Genomic DNA, 18,137 nt, shown 5'->3' with positions numbered 1-18,137 from the left:
TTATGTACATAATAGGAAGAAATCTGTTGTTCCACTGGCCTATGGTTAAGTAAAGAAAAAATTGTGATTCTCAAAGGCCTGGTTTTTATCTCTTTATGTTTCTTGAACTCACTGAAAGGTGACATATACATTTGCAGAGTGTTGAATCATTATTTCTTTGATTTAATAATATTGTAAAAAGATGTTTTGGTTGGGATGGTGCCCATTCATATTCTTGGCACTTCTTTAAAGCCTATGAAGACAGTTGCTCCATTTCCCCAAATAAACAAACTACAACTGCTATTTTTCAAGCAGCAGCTTGTTGCCTCTACTTAAATACAGGTTTTTAATACAAGAATATTATAATATTCTTAAATTTTGTTTATTAAAAAGTCTTGTAACATACTCCTGCAAACTCACTCAGCTCCCATTCCCTTTCATTTGCTAAATAAGAACAATAAATAAAATGCATCCATATATATAACATGGAATAGCACAATACTACATCTTTTCTCTTACTTTTCACATACATTACCTAACTCCTCCAACTTTGTCTCTAATTAAGTCAACAGCAATAGTTTGGATTTGGTGAGCTGGTTTTATATGCTTCAGCAAAATATCCACTAATCAAATAGAAAAGAAACAAAAGGAATTTTATATCTCATCTGTATCTGTTTAAATTAAAGGAATCTGATAGATAACCAAGCCTCTTTATAGCTGAATAGCTATGGAATTCAGACTGAAATGAAGGAAATTCAATAGCTACCCAGTTTCCATTGAATATAATGGTATTTCATAACTAACTCATTTGCCTTGAATTCTAACGCTTCTGCAAGGATTTCTATAGCAATATAATACCTATTTATTCTATTAATTTCAATAGAATTTCAGTAAAAAGTAATGAAAAGCAGAGTGTGCACATCCAGTAACTACTAATTCAATACCATTTTTACTTTTTATTTTAAAGAATATATTTTTATAAGTATTGAAAAGCAATTTGGTCTACAGGGAAATATAATTATTTTTTTCATGTTCCCATTAGGGATCTTCAGTGCTCAGAATATTACTTTTATGCCTGAAGGTCTTGCAGTATACCAAGAGCTCTACTCTGAACTGGAGGGAACAATTTCAGAAAATCTACATTTCTCCCCTCAAAAAATCCTCTCCTGGAACACTGTAAATCAGAGATCTGAGTGTCTTTCATCTCTCTTACAATAGTTTAACACATATACATAGGATCTATTGAGAGGCAGATTTTCCAAGAAAAAGATGTTATGGTAACATCTGTAAATAAATTGAGCTGGAATACTAAAACATCACATGAGATAAAGGAAAACTGATTTTAGGCAGAACTATTTACTTTGTATGGTAATCCCAGATCTCTCAAACTTCATGTAGGTTTATGGACAAGCATTCAAAATTTGAACAAAAGAGAGTTCTGATAACACACAGATTTTGTGACCAAGTTAAAAATGAAAAGAGAGATTATCCTTCTTCATAAATGCTTATTATTTTAATCCACATAAAACACAATGTTCTTTAGTTTGGATGCTTGTTTCAGAAGTTCACAGAGGTGAGAGCTACAACAACATAGAATGTTTTCAGAAAAATAAGTGAAGAATTCTGGCAAGTAGAAACACATTTCCTGGGGCCCTGATTAAGCTATAGTACAAGACTCCTGTGTGTAACATGCTTTGCATATTTATATGGAACACTGACAATCTAAGAGGTGAGCACAGCTGGGAAAAAACCCACTTTCAACAATGAAACTATGTTTACTGGCATCAGCTGAAAAATGCTGCCTCTTGTCACTTATGGAGTACTAGAAAGTCACGAGACTTTACAAAATTGGGATATATATCACCATTTGCATCGAATGAGTGTAAAATGAGGAGAAAGTGAAAATTATAATGCAGTGTAATGTACTTTGGAAAAAGCTATTTGTAATGTTTTGTTTCACTCCGAGACTTTGTTCTTCAAGAAGTTCAAGTTATATTTACCTGATGGTTTCTTTCTCTGTAAAGGGTAGCTGCCTAGAGGTTGTGCCTTGTAGCCAGTTCATCTTGAACAAAAGCAACAGAAGTATCTTCATGTAAACCCTGTCTGGGCTTATGATTGCGTTTAATATTGCCAGATTTTGCACAAATGTGAATCCAACTTGAAAAGTTATACAAGACTGCCTGTACCCTACCCATGGGACTTTGCAGCAGATCTACCTTTGTCTTCATGGCCATGAAAACTATCAAAATCCTTTTTCTAAGGGGAGAGAAAACTCCCCAAACTTTAGAATCATGAGATTTTTATCTTTCTGAACTGGATGGGGGCTGGAGAACTTGAAGGTGCTTTCACAGAAAGAAAAATAAGTATTCCCTTTCTTCAAACGTCGGTAACAAATAATGACAACATTAATTAATTTTGGAAGTATTTTGGGATTACATTCAACAGCAGTGGAATTAGATCTTCATATATTGTTCACTGCCATATTTCCATTACTAAATTATTTGCATCACCTAAAGTTCCGCCATGTTGTCCCTCCCAATTTCAACCTGAGTAATTTATTAAGCTTTTATGAAACTTTTATAGAAAAATATTATCAGAACTGAAATGTCAGAGGCTTCTTAAAAATGTATTAACATATCATTACCATAGTTTCACTTTCTTGTCTTTTTTTTTTTTTAATATTAATTTATATATACACTCTTCAAAACATGCATCAGTCAGACAACTAGGTTTTATATGTATTCTTCTAACAGCTGCATTTGAACAAACCAAATATAATATGCACTTATATCAGTAAAAGTTTGAAAGATACTGTAAGAATATATTACCTGTATATGGAGAAGACAGTAAAACTAAATGTTATGAAATGACTCAAAACTGTCTAATAATTTAAAAGTGATTTATCAGAGAGCAGTCAATGTGCTAAAATGAGAACGTCAGTCATTAATATCTGGGATAGAGGATTTTAGCCATCAGCATAGCTTGGAGCAGCCATCTCTCATGCCTCTCACAGACAGGTTCTCCTGACAGAAAATCTGCCAGGATAAAGTAGAAAGGAAACAAAACCATTTAATTTTCTAATTGGTATGAAAAGCTAACCAAAGAGTAAGAGCAGTACAAGGAGGAGAACCTGAATTAGAGTACATTTCCAGCACTGCAGATATCAGCAGTTTCATCTAACAAAATATTCATGGATTCATTTTTAGTTTGTCATAAGAAATACATAAACTCTTCTTTTGAGTGTATAAATGAAACACAAATCAAAAACTGTAGCTATGCGTGCCAAAACTGTCACTCTTATGTTCCTATAGTAGAGACAGCCTATATCCTGTTTATCAGCTTCCTTTAGCCAATATATTAAAATAAGGATGCTGAAGTATAGCTAAATGCCAGTGGGTATGATCCTACATGTTTTATTACAAGAGTGAAATCTACTGGAAGACTTTCTGTATCATTTCATCCAAGAAATTCAAGTTAGCAACTTGTGAGTGCTCTATGCTTTATTGGCTCATGCTCAGGATAACTTCTTGCCTTTTTGGCACTGTCCATTTACTACAGTAGATCATTCGGTTTAGTGATGGTTTTCATCTCATCCTACAGTTGAGCTAAGTGCAAGATGCTGTTGCAACCTGCACACTCAAAGCAAAGATTGACCTTCATCTCATTTCACAACATCACAGTGAGACACAAAGCTTGGTTGAAAAATTGGATTCTCTTTTGAGGTCAGCAACAAATATCCAGCAGAGCCAAAATTGCATTTTTTATTTTTCAAGATGCTATTTTTTCCTACATAGTTATCTGTATTTTAAGAGTTAAAAAGACAAGACAGATAGAAAGGCTCTTCACTACTGCTGCAAATTGAGGTGTGATATTATGAAGGTGAGTTCCTACTGACATGGAAAGTTCAGCATATGCTTCTGATGGCTAAATGAAAAATACATGTCATGGGAGTTTAAACTCCCATAGGTTAACTTGCAATATAAATGACATTAATGGATGTTGAATGTTATATTACAGGGCAGGTGACACTGAGTAACATAGAGAAATAAGAAATATAAGAGCTGAGTTTTTCATATTACCTTCATACTACCTTCTAAACATCAGAATCTCCCAAATGCATTTAGATTTCACTGTTGCAAAAATGCTCATTGAATTTTGGCCATACCAGCTCTGTCATAGCACTCTGGGTCAAACTAATTTGCTTGACTATACAAATGGTAAAACTTTCTGTTAGTAAATAGAGAGAAAGAGAGAAGGAAGGAAAAAAAAAAAAAATCTATGCTTTTCCCAATAATCCCTGCATCTGAAAAAAAATTATCTTCATAAGAAGAAACTGGCGGTTGACATATTGCAAGAAGGAAATACATACCACTCTTACCAGAAATAAAAAATTATTTCCCGAATCTTTTATTTTACTAAATTTCTGATCTCTCTAATGGTTTTAAGTTTTCGCTCCACTAAATCTGGCACTGATATGGGGCACTGTGTGTGGATCTTTATCATAGTCTCTTTGCCAAGTCATGAGAAATTTATAGCTCAGTCAACCACTCTTCACCCTTTTCTGTCAGCCTATACTTAAAAAGTATTTCTGAAATGATAATGTTAAATGAGTGTAATTTCTGCCCTTGTATATTTATGTGACTTCTTTAGAAAAAAAACAAACATTTTGCTTACGTTAAGGAACATATGTACTTAATATAATATCCATACAAAATTATATATTTGAGTAGTTTTTGTGATATTGCTAGTAAGGTTTAGAGCTTTTGGCAATATGGGGTCATTTATGTATGACTCAGAAAAGACCAGAATAAGCAGTTATAAAGTAAAGAAAATTTAGTGATTTAGACTGAAATTTTCTACAAATCTGAATTCTTTTACAGAGTTTTGGGTTGAGTTTTTATTCTTCAAGAGACATCAAATTGAAACTTTTTCTGAAATTCAAGGAGTAAAAAAGCATAAGGAAATTATACTAAGAAACCCCCAAATGTCTCATTAATGGAATTTGGCAGATTATTTATAACCCAGAATCTCTTTTCTTTGTGTATCGTTCATGTACAGCATTAGGATTTGTTTGTTAGGAGAAATTAAGACTGATTGCCAACACTACTTTGTTTCTGTATTTCAAAAAGAAATATGTGCAGTTTCCTTTTAAGTTCATAGACCTGATTGTGAAAAAAATAATATCTACCTAAGACATTATCATAAACAGATCAGTCTTCATCAGGGAATGGCTCAAAATTATAATACAAAGCAAATCAATGCCAATTTTGCTAGGACATCATTGTGGTAAGGAATTGTCACCTATAATTTTTTATTGATATTGTATATTAACCTCAGCAAAGTATTTTTAGATATAACCAGGTGTTTTAATAGTAGTAAGTTAGGGAGGTTTGTAGCTGTAGAATAAATTTGCTCTGAGTTACATACATCTCTCATACATTTACCTGAATAATGGAGAATATAATTTAACATTTGTTTTTAATATGAAGTTTAGAGAATCTGAAATAGTTGGTAAATCAATCTATTAGAAAGAACATAATTTTAAATATTACATAGTTTCAAGTTATAATTTCAGTGTATTAAATCTGATTCGTATTGATGCAGTTTTCTAAAATAGGTGCAGATTACAAGACAAAATATTTTAAAAGTGTAAAGTGGTGTCACAGTGCAACAAAATACTTTTCTCAGATATATGGTCTTAAATACAGCTGAATACAAGCAGAAATAAAATGCAGAAAAATGGACACAGATAAAAGTTGAAATACAAACTTCAGTATTCCTCCGGAAAAAATTCAAACCTTTGCATCATTATGCTTTCCCTTAAAATTAGGAGTGTCTGCAAAACATAAAATTCAGATCATCTGAAACTGATCAAGCCAATTTATGATGTATCTGAAGATGTTTATGGAGATAACATACTTTTCATGCTTTCTAGCCTAATACAGCATTGCCTCTATTTAGTACAGCCAAAGTAGCAAGTTAGCAAGTTCAAACCTATTAAATTGATATTTAACCCCTCCTGCTCATAACATTTGAAAGACATTTCTTTACAGTCTTCAAAATAATGCACAGTAGAGGTTAACAAAACTTTTCTTAAAGCAGACTTATTTTTATTTCTGCTTGGGAAAAATGAAAGAAGTCACGCGTTCTTCATTTGAATTTATATTCCTTAAAAAAAAACTGCATCAAAGTAGCTCTTTCAGGTAACTGAACTGTAAGAGCATGGCCAAGGTCTGGAGTCTAGGTGTGTGCTCCATTCACACCCTCATTTCACATGCCAGGGAGACTGGGAGCTCCAAACCCCCCAAACCAGAAGGGAAATCAGATCAGGTAAGAGGCACAGTATTTTCCAGTTGGTCCCTGCCCTGTGAAGGAGGGAGATCAGCACAGTGAAGTGCATGAGGAATGCTCTTCCAGATAAACAGAGATTCAGACCCACATAAGCATAATTGATTAAGAGATCAGTTCCTCCACTGAAGAGAAAACTCTTTTGAGGTGTTAATATACATGGTAATCTAGGACAAAAAGAGCAGTACTGTTTACTCCACTCCTGGAAGCAAGAAGTCCCTTAAGAGAGAATAGCTATGGACTTGGAAAAGTACAAAATAATAATGTTTGATTCATGCACTATTTGAGCAATAAATAATTAACATATTATTCTGTTTCTACAGATATCTCATGTAGGATTCCTGTGTTCATTCATAGTATTTTGAAGGGCATTGGCAAAACAGCTTCCCCAGCACTTCCCCTGAATGTAAACATAGTGGAATTCACTATTCTATGCAACTTCCAAACTGTGTTCATGAGTACTAGCCAGACATTTCACTTTGATATAAAATTATGTGAAAGAGTTGGAGATGGGGAATGAAAACGGAACTAAAAAGTCATCACTTGGGTCCAACGGTTTCATTATAAAATCTATTAAACATTTTTGACAATGCTGATCAGCTTTGTTATTTTCAAAAGATGCTGTAGCATCTAAATGCTGCAGTCAGCTTAGAGCTCTGTTGTGCCTGGTGAAAATGCTCAGCATGGTCTCTCATACCACTTCAAGTTTGAGAAGATTTTTCCTGCAAATTCAGAAATCATACAGTTCAAGAGTATTGTGTATGGATGGCAAAGGCAGAATTCTAGAATTGCTGAATTCAATCCTGTATTTGTAACTGTCACATGACATGATGGGTGATGTGTTTCACATGCACTAATAACTTTCTATGCTTAACAAAAACAACACTGTTAATCACCATACTTCATTTCCACAAGTCATGCTAAAGCCAAGGAGCCCCAGAAGTTTGCTGCTATCATTCAACTAAGCATCTGCACAGACCCTCTTCAGGAGCTGTAGTTTTCAAGAGTCACTCTGAGTAAAGCCATTAACATCCTTCCAGGATGCATATTCCTAGTAATGAGCTGTCAATGGTGTCAGCGAACAGCAAGATCAGGCCAGATGAGTCCCAGCCCTCTTGAGCCAGTAACTGGAGCAGAAGATCCCCATAGTCCCACAGAAGGAACCACCTTCATCACCGACACATCCTAAAGCAAATAGACAGGGAAATGGATGCTGTGAGCTGCTTGCAAGAAGCTGCACTGCCCCAAGGGGAGGCACAGAGATTTGTCAGGGTAAGTAGAGTTTAAGCAGCAGACAAGTGCTGGTGTTATTTCCATGCTGCTGGCAGTCTCACAACTTCAGAGAGCTTCTCCCAGGCTGAATTCCTTACCATCTGAGGAATTACATGCCCAGGTTGTGTATATGTTATACTCCTGAGGGAAAAGAAACAGTAGGGAAAGAGCAAACTGTAGTTCCCCTTTTCTATACATTATTGACCTCACTGAATGGCAATATTCCCTTTATTTCAGGTGTGATCCTATATACTCTGACTAAGCCATCAGGCCTTGGTATTATATTTAAATTGTAGTCAGTGATTCTACTATTTCTGGAAAACAAGGGGATTATATGAGGGAAAAATATGAGATTATGGATGCTACTGCTTATTAGAGATTTTTAAAATTATAATATTATAATCTTTTAACTAGGTATCAAGTTGAGTTCACTTTTCATTTGTGCAACTACATATTTTTATCCTGAACTGATGTAATTGTTTTATGATGTTAAGTCTGTTTTTTTTTAATAGCACTGAAAATTCCTTTTCATAGGCTATCTTGCATTGTGGAGACTGGTGGGCCTGAAGCACATTAAAGGTTCTTTTCATAAACAACATTAGATTTACATCTGCAAATCTGGTTGTTTTCAACATTTGAGCAACTGAATTTGCAGTTATATCACACAATAGAGTACGCTACTCACTTTTCCTTGCTTTTGGGAAACATAAGCTAAAGTAGGAAAAATAATTCTAAACTACATATTCCATTTTTCTTATATATATAATCAAGGTGGGTCTCCACAACCCTTAGAGCCATCCACCAAACCCTGCCACTTCAACTAAGGGAATAGACACTGGTATATAATAACATATATTGTAGTCTACAGACAAAAGACTTAAAAGAAGATATTACTTCTCCAAACTCTGGAGGTACTAAAGTTTCTCTAAGGAATGGGTAGAAAAGACAAAAAGCATTAGGTTAAGATAATTTTACCTATTTTCCTTCTGAGGGGTGGCAAGATGGTTTCAGTAAAGGTGTTATGATGCATCTGATTCAGGAAGAAAGCAAGAAAAGATGATTTTGGCCTAAACAATCAAATGTTTGCTAAGTTGACACTAACTGAAAATAATGCTTTATATACAGGCTTTGATATTTAGGCTGACTTAACTGTGAATACTATCAGTTTTGATAGGAACACAAGATGCACATTATGAAATACACTTCAAAGGTTCCCTATCTCCATGAACCTAATATACGTTGCCTACACAGCTATGGCTACGTCTATTTACAGTAGCTGTACACAAAGGAGCAAGAAAATTGTAAAGGATTACTATTACAATTATAGACTGATTTTTCCATGAACCAAAGTGAGTCTTGACGAGCACAGTTATTCTTGTAATAAGCCATTAAAAATAGACAAATCTAGGTGGTCTCTTGAAGCATTAAAAGGAAAATGTTTATCCTTGTGCTTGCACATGAAACAGAGAAAACACAGAGCCCTGAGGGCTTCTGTAAGCAGTAAATAAAACTGCATATTTTCATCACTCTAAAGCTTTTCTTAAGAGTAAGTAGTTAAAATGATCAAATTGCTATAAGTGAGACTTCATGGTATGCTTTACCTCAAGATCTCCTAAGGTAAGTGTCTGAGTCATACTGATGGGAAGAAAAAGAGGAATTCTTAAAGCACAACGAGAAAGTTTATTAGTAGTGCAGAGCTGCTATAATGAGAGTAAGTGAAATAACTTCAGAACTGGAAGGAGAAGCATTTGCTGAAACCTTGCAGATATGATTTTTTCCTGTGGTTGGAGTCTAGCTGGCCTATGGCAGTAAGAAGTTGCTCGGGCTCTCTGAGCCTGGGTGCCAGCTTTGCTGGCCTCAACTACTACTGTGTGAATACACCACATGCTGATCTGCCTTGTTACACCACAGAGCCTGTCAAATGTTGAACACTCTCCTAACAAAGCCACTTGCTCTCCAGCCTGAGCAGAAGGATGGCTGTGGACATGCCCTAGTGCAGGAGCCCCTTGGCTCCTTTTCGCAGACAGGGATGCAAACCTGAGCTATCCGAATCAGTCATTTGCACACCTCTGTTACTGCACAACTTCTGAAATGTTTTCTGCAGTCTCTCACCTATTAAAACATGGGAACAAGGTCAAGGTGTGTCTGATTTACCATTGAAGAATTCCTAGGAAAAAAAAACCCACAACTATTTTTAATGTCCACTGCTGTAAATAGCCATGCAGTGGCAAACCTGCATGGACTGCAGCAAAGCAATCCAAAGACTGCACAGGCACTACATTAGTGTACACTTTGTCACTAAATACAGCAACAAAGCATTTATGATTTACTTTAGATGTCCAAAAATAAAACCCCCCAAAACGCCCAGGTGTAGTCATTGCTGTAATTAAAGCAACTACCTGGATTTTTATTCTTATGTTGTTCTGAATTATTTAAGTAAGGACTATATTTGGCTCACAATCTTGTTTAATATTCAGAATTAGTATCATCTGTGTTTTTGTCTCAAGACAGATAAAAGTTAACCCTGCTGCTAATTGTGAAATAAATCCTTCAAAAAGCAAATGGGTTATAGCCACTTTGCCATCCTGAGCCTGTGGATAAGGCAGTGGTCAGAATGAGATGCACTTGTTTTAATGGAAATCATCTTTTTGCTAATGTTGATTCTGAAGCTGAATGAGGGCACCAAGGGAAAGTGTGGTGCCCACTAAGGGGAGCTCATTCCTCAATTGACATTCCTGTTTGAGAAAAAGAGCAGTTAAAGGAAAATAAATGATCAATTGTAGAGAAACCTACTGTTAGGGAAAGTCAAAGAATCTCAAGATAGAAACAGGGACTGAAACACATGGTAGCTAGAGAAAAAGGAGTAACAGTATTGCTAAAATCAAATGTAATTCCTTAAGATAGATGGGATTTGAATCATTGTAAGTGGGAATAACTTTCTCTCTCTCTTCTGTTTCCGTGACAGAATGAATAGTGGGATCCCTGATCCTTATCACTGTTAATTGGTATAGGAACTCTTCTCCATGGAGAGAAGCATAATTTTGACTGTATCAGTTGAGCCATGAGACTGAGAAAATCCCCTTTTCCTCATTCCATAGAATCAGTCAGCTCCTCCCCTGAGGCAATCTCCTTCCTCAGCAATACAGTTCCTCTACTCATTCTTTTTATCTTGCATTTGCTACCTTTGCTTGAGACTGGTGCAAAGGAGATTATGAGGGGTAACTAACAGGCAAAACATCAGAAGCAAGCTTTGTCAAAATACACATTTTCAAAGTCAGTGGGGCTGGTTTAGTTTTAAATACCTCTTAAATATTTTATCTAGATATCTGGAAGAGGCATTTATTCATTATAGTTTTGTAATTATAATATAATTATTAAAGACTGTCTTCCTTTCTCAGGCAAAATTCTGAGCTTCAGAGGAATTCCGTTAGAATGAGATGTGGTGCATTTGGCTTTTATTGTGCAATAATGAAAGCAACAAAATACAAAAAGCCTATAATATAATGTTACACAAAAAGGACACAGACCTTAAGGTGACACAAACAGGAAAAATATAATAAACCATGTGTCATGCTGCTGCAGCTGTTTCACCTCTTACCAATTTTCACAGTCTATAAAATCTTGGAAAGCACCAGATGTTTAGGGGAAGCTGTCCCACTCTCCCTAGCTTTGAAAATATATGCAAGATTTATTAGTGCTATATAAATGTGATTTCAGTCCTGACTTTTATATTTATAAACTAGGTGGAACATGTAACACATCCTGTTGTCAGAGACCCCATTTACTTTCCTCTGCTCCTCCTCACTTGTAGATCTTGGGTGTTGCTGGACAGTTACAGTAACTATAGAAAAATACCAGAACATGCAACCCAAACTACAGTGTTTGCTTAGTTAGTGACAAACCCATCTGAGAGTTTCCTCCTAGTACCAACTTTTGCCAGAACAACTTTGCAATACACAGATTATGAGCTAAGAAAAACTACCTTGTTGTAGTGAATATGCACTAACATTTGGGACTCCTGACTACGCAGGGACTGTTAGTGCACAAAATTATCTTTTTTTTTTTTTGTTGTTGTTCCTAGATTTTTTCTTAGTGCATGGTTCCTCGTATTGGAACAGGGATAAAAACTGCTCATGCATAATTTCCAATCTTTCATAGCTCAGTGGTGCTGTAAAGTGCTGCCGTTCATTTTAATTCAGTGAGTAGAAGTTTTGTTCTGTTTAGTACTAAGGGAGTTGCAGGTGTTATTAGAAAGCCTCTGACAGCTGTCAGAGATGGGACAACTTACCGCATTTCAATCTTCCATAAAGGGAGGACCAAGGACCCTTATCTTCAGCAAAGCTGTCAGTGGCCTCCAAAATGGAATAAAACAGAATATGTTTTCCAAACACAGGAAAATTTCTGTCTCTCCTTCTCTATTCCCTTCCCCATCAAGTGGTAGAGGGGAAGTTGTTAGGCAGAAGAAAGAGGAAATATGTCTTGATGTATTTGTACTTTATACTGCCTTGTCATCACTGACCAGAAGGGATAATTTCATAGCAGTCTGATTTCCTTTAAGGAAGTACACAGTGTATCACATAGTATTTAATAAATCAGCATTGTTTTAACATAATGTACAAGCCTTCATGTAGTTTTTCTTTTCTGAGAACAGGAACAACCAAAATCTGAAGAACATTGATGAAGACAAGGGCTTTGCATCACAGACTATGAGAGTCTGAATCTGTAAGCATTTCCACATTTTCTAAAACATACCTCTCCCAGCCCAGCACTCCTACTGAATTTAAAGCAACAGAAAATTAAGTGTTCTTACATTAAGTCTTAAGACCTGAAATCTTACCTTCCAGCTTTTGATTTGAACAGATGATTGCCTTAATAAAAGCTCTGTTACTTATTTTAGTATTTTTTTTTTCCTAAAAGCCTACATTGTTTTATTTGATCAGAATTAGCGACAATTCATCTTTTGTTTACTCTTTAATGACAAAGGGAAAGTAGCTTATGCAATGTCTCTAATAGGTTGGCATTGTTTTCCTATCAGCTCCTACTTAGCTTTCTGATGATGAATTAACTCTTCTTTACACACCAGTAATCCCACGAGCATCCCTCGATACAGCACTGCTTCCCATGTCAGCTCCTTTAACCAGTGCAACAGACTGAGAAGGCATGTTTATTTGCATCATTTGTTTATTATTGTTGTTTGCATTTTTGGCTTATGCTATTTTTATAGCACACTCAATGCTGTTTTTCACTTTTCATACTCTGATTCATTTTTCATCCTGTTTTCTTCTCCCTATCCATCTTGCACCACCTCTGTGCTGAGTAAAGTGAAAATCCATGAATGAGTCAGAGTCAAATTTTCAAAGTCACATTGATCAGTGGAGTTTGAAATTAAGCAAAATGAGATTGCTCATATTTTGCCTTTCCAAAAGTAGAAAATAACATTTCCTTTCTCTGGTTGCAATAAAGAGAGCTTTATCCCATGTTTTCCAGCTGCTTTTATTTTCCTGAGATCTAGTCTAGGCTACGATGCTCATTAGTGAGTGGTGTAACTAGCTGTTTCTGTTCTTTCTATGTTATCATTAGCCTTGTCTCATCCCTCATCCTATCCTGTGTAACATGAAAAGCAACCTGCAGTTCTTATTTCTTGTTAAATGTTTCTCTTCTGGGAGGTTCGGTTTGGTGGTTTGTTGTTTTTTTTTTTTTTTTTTTTTTGTTTGCTACAGGATATCTGAATGGCTGTTTAAAGGAGAATTCTTTCTTGTTTTTTCTTTGTCTACTTGAGTGAAGAAATACATGAATAAAACTGTAATATCAGTTTGCCTTAAACATATATTATATGCTCCATTCTAACATTTTGATTACGTTTGGTACTTTCTACTCAGCACACTGAAAGGGAGACATTAACATATTTTAATCAAGAACAAGGAATTAATTATTTATCACGTATGTAACTTTTTAAGGTTTTTGTCTATATACTACCAGAATTAAGAGCAGCAGCTGTTGTGATTTATGTTGACTAGATGTTATACAATGTTATTATCTTCTCAGCTTGCAAGAGCCTAGTTTTCAGGTGTAATATATACTATTTCTGCCATGTTAAGCTTGTTATAAAATCCTCAACCAAAGCTTATTCAACATTTCACATACCATGTAATGATTCAGCTCAGAAGCCATAACACCACACCATTCCTTTTGAAACATGAAATACAAAATATGACTGGCTCAGGGGGGAAGAGTTTCTTACTGCAAGCCAGGAAGGTCAATTACAAAGTGAGGTGCATCTGCAGTTGCTTCAATGTGAATATTGACCAGCAGTGTCTTCTAGCCTCACAAAACTCTGCAGATGTTTGCTATTACCAGAATTTCCTTCCACTAATATTTAAACTCTTCTTACCTATGAACAGATTCCACTCAGTATCCAAATCAGCCTGATTTGCTAGGCAGCCCTTCATTACATTGAGGCAATAGTTGTTGCAAGGTTTCACAGTGGGAAGTCCTCTGCAGTAAGGGCAGTACAACATCTTCATTAACGCCCGGATGCACCCTGGGGTGGGACTGACCTGCAGAGTTTAAGGGGGGGAAAGAAAAAGAAAAAGGAGGAAATCAATCTCCTGTTCTGTGAATTTCGGGGTCGCTGAGATTATGCTTCTCAAGCAATAAGTGCAGAAGGGGCAATTTGTGGAAAGAACTCAACCCTTAATAACACCCTCCCATGAGACTAATTGATTCCTACCAATTATCTTCATTTAGCACAGCCAGCAGCAATTTTCAGGAACGCAAAAATCAACACTCCCCTACTGATGGTAGTGCTTGCTTCCCCAGCCCTCCCACACAATGTCTACTGGAAAGCAAAGGAAAAACATCCAGAAAATCAGCTGAACAGTAGCTGATTTATCTGAGGATCCCAAGGAGACCCCATGCTCTTCCTACTCAAGCTAGGACTGTCAATCATGCCACTGCTGGATCAGATTCTCCTTTTTATTAAGGCACAGTAAATCCAGGATAATCTTGATGATTTCTATAAAATTATTCAGAACTGCACCATGACAAAAGGATATTATTCTGTTTTCAGACAAAAATACCTTTCTGTCTTCTCAGACAATTTCATAAAGAGATCAGACAGGGGTGTTTTTTGAATGCTTTCAACACCTTGAGTGACCAAAAGCATTATAGACAACGGTCTAATGCATTTAAATTTACATATCAGCATGACACAACATGGCTGCACATGGTGAACTTAAAACAGCCACCAGAGTCAATGGAAATATACCCAATGAGTTTAGGATTTCCAGTCAAAGTCATTAACACTGGGAATGGATGGCAGAAGGAAGTAGTGTGTAGGTATAAATTTTTATCGATATGTGTTACAGTTAGCACTAGAAGGGTATGGGCTTCCTAGAGACAGAGCGTGGAGGTTAGGAAAAGGTGTTTTGCATAAGGCTTCTCCATTATTTCTAATGATCCTTCACCTCATCTCTTTTAGTCATCAAAATGCTGAGCATCTATTCAGCAATGTGCCTTCAATGTTCAATGGAGAGTAATAGGTCTTTTTTTTGGATCATTTCTTTATCTCACCTCTTGAAGGGTAGGATAAATCATGTTCTGGAGGACATCCACTGAATCCTCCATATCTAAATTTATACTGCACAAACTGATCACATATGATAACCATGTGAATTTCATTGGGTAAATATTATTTCCCTCACCCTCTTGTTTCCTTATTTAATTGTTTCATCTCAGACTTAAAATCAAATGTATTACTACTACTATGTATGTTTTCAGGCCAGAAATTCTATCTTGGATTAAAAGTGCATGTTAGGTACTACTTGCAATAGCATCTTGTCATGGTGCAGTGGAGCGTGTTTCTCATGCTGGAGTGACAATTTGGAGCAATGACAAAGGGCTACAGGTTCCTCGGTGATTTCAAAATTCCTGGACAGGAGAGTGCAGAGCAATGGCACTCCTTTCACTCATTCTGTTGATTTATGAATAAATGCAAGACTTCCAATATGAATTTGAAGGGATTAAGCTGTTTTTCTATATTCATGGTAACATGCTGAAAGCATGAATCTGACTTTTCACTATAACAGTACGTGCTAAACTGACTGATGTGGTTTGTACTATCAGAACTGTACTAAAATGGCACTTCTTTTCCTTTTCTCTGGAATTTCTTTCTCCCTTTTTGATGTTAAATCATTGATTTTTAGAGAACTATGCAGAACATAGTCTTTAAACTGGACATTTTTACATGAAAATGGCTCTGTTAAGAGTTATAGCAGATGCTTCTGAGTATGCTCAGGAGTGATTTTTGCCTTGCATTCCTAGGGAAATGCACTTTACTAACACAACACTGTGACGGTGTGTGTTTATCCATCCTTTTCCAATAGCTTTTGAACTGTCAGCAAATTTCAATCAAATTTGATGGAGGACTTCAGGTCTCAGTACATTAAGATCCTACAAGTTTTCTGAAAATAGGTAGCTGGGAAAAGAAAAGAGGCTCTATTACTGCCTTTATTGAGGAAAAGGCTGAAGCATGAGGTCAGTTCTTCACAGATATCAAAGAATCCACGTGAGGGAATGATGTTATGAATGACCCACTTGTTAAAAAAGCATCAGGGGGAACTTTCACCTTATTAAAGAGCAGAAAATCCAAATACAAGGAAAACTGGATTTCATTATTTCCACTGCTCAGAACTACTTTTTAGAGTCCCTTATCCAACCATTTTATCTTTATACCTCCATATCTAGAACAGGTCCATTTTTACAAAAAGTTTAACATCAGAAGTGGGACGTAAGCAGAATACATATACTTATGATCAACGATGGAATCTTCAAAAGTACTTTGAAATTGCTGCTTAAAGACAGAGGTGTTTCTATCTGTGGGCACTGAGAGTTTCATCAGCAAAGTTTCTTTCATGCTTAAAATTATGTTTCTTCCCAGGCCAAGAAGCCTTGTCAATGCAAAGATGTCAGCACCTGGTTGACCCCTAAGTTTAGCTGGAATCCAGATGTTCTCCTATCCAAAATCTTCCTAAGATCACTTTGGTACTTGTGCTGACAGCACATATACCTATAGGATCTTGAACTTGCACAAAAACTTCCTGTCAAATTCATTCTTGAAAAGCATAGCTAGAGGAGAGAAGACAGTCCCTGTCTTTATATTATATTTATATAAATCAAATATCAGAAATATTTACTTGAGCCTTATTTTATCACAAGTGTAGTCTGAAACGTAACTAGCTATCATGTCTTTCTCTGCCAGAGGTCCAGACTGTATATCTGATCTGCTAGGACAGGATCCTACAGACCAGTTAGAATATCTATTTACATTGGCCCAGTGAATCTTGAATTCTTGTTGCATTACAGAACAGCTTTAACCAGAATACTCCCAGACACAGTCCACTGCAAAATAGTCAGGATAAATTCTTATCACTCAAAAAGAATGAGCAGGACCCAGGTGTCTCATATATTGTCTGAATGTTTTAATATACCCCATACAAAATGGTGGCATCATCAACAGCATTTTACAAGAAATGAAGTTGCCCTGTTTTTGGTTAGGGACAAGAAATACAGTTTTTAACGTAAGAGGCCAAGCTGTGACTCCAAGCAGAAAGCAGATGGGGAAAGTTTCTACAGAAGCCTCTGACATCTATATCAGCCTCTGACAATGACCAACACAAGCAACTCCTTGCTAATCAAGCTGGATGTTGCAGACTTCTGTTTCAGAAGATGCTATGCTGGTAAAATAAACTACAACCCCAGATCAATTGCTGTCTCTGAGTCCAAGTGGCAGGGACTGGCTTACATTCACAGGGCTTACTGCTAGCACCTTCTGCTCCAAACTGGCCACATCCCATACTACTGCCTAGTATTTGGCACTACTTCTCCTCTGGGTCCCACCTGGTTCCTGAGTGACTAAAATACAGAACAATTATTTTGTGTGGCTATTTTTCAGCTCCAAGTGTTTGGAATAATAGGAAGCAGTACTGCAGGCAATGGGAGTAAAAGGAAACTAAATATAGTGTTGCATGTTTTGAAGCGAGATAGGAGGTTATGTTTGATAGTGCTTAGACTACACTGGGGTTAGTGTTAGAAAGAACGGAGGGGAACAAAACAAGACAGGTATCTTTATGCAGGTTTCTGGAGGCAGACTCTGTCCTCCAAACAGTGCACGGGTGCTGGGTGGAGAGAGCCAGATAGAGGTCCAGAGCACATCCAGGAGGGCTGTCAACTGCGCTGTGACCTGAACACATGATGAGTCCTGTTCTCAAGCTTGCTCCATATTCCCCTGTCACTTAGCAGTACTGATGTTCCTTCAGGTGACCAACCCTTCCCACTTGTGGCAGAGGGACACATTAAAGTAACTCAGCTACTTTGGAAGTCTGAAGGCTGAAAGTTAAATGATGTGTTACAGAAGCTAAGTGACTTTGTGAATTTAGCCTTCAGTGAGCAGCTAAGTTTCAGTTCTCAGCTTCAACTATTTTTTCTGTATCTTTATTTTCAGAGAATATAGTCAGGTCTTTTTCCTCCCTCAACAACAG

General features: G+C 36.4%; 1 protein-coding gene across 1 annotated transcript in view; it reads right to left on the bottom strand.

Annotated features, from left to right (window-relative positions):
* GPC6 (glypican 6) overlaps window positions 1-18,137 on the bottom strand; it is a 792,969-nt gene that overhangs the window by 200,421 nt on the left and 574,411 nt on the right. Inside the window, exon 4 of the mRNA XM_042806027.1 lies at window positions 13,991-14,156. Within this exon, the coding sequence (XP_042661961.1) occupies window positions 13,991-14,156 (166 nt within the window). The remainder of the gene's footprint in view (window positions 1-13,990; window positions 14,157-18,137) is intronic.

Source organism: Tyto alba, unplaced genomic scaffold (genome assembly GCF_018691265.1).
Source record: "Tyto alba isolate M040663 unplaced genomic scaffold, T.alba_DEE_v4.0 Super-Scaffold_45, whole genome shotgun sequence".
NCBI classification, from domain to species: Eukaryota; Metazoa; Chordata; class Aves; order Strigiformes; family Tytonidae; genus Tyto; species Tyto alba.
This window is presented reverse-complemented; position numbering and strand designations above follow the sequence as displayed.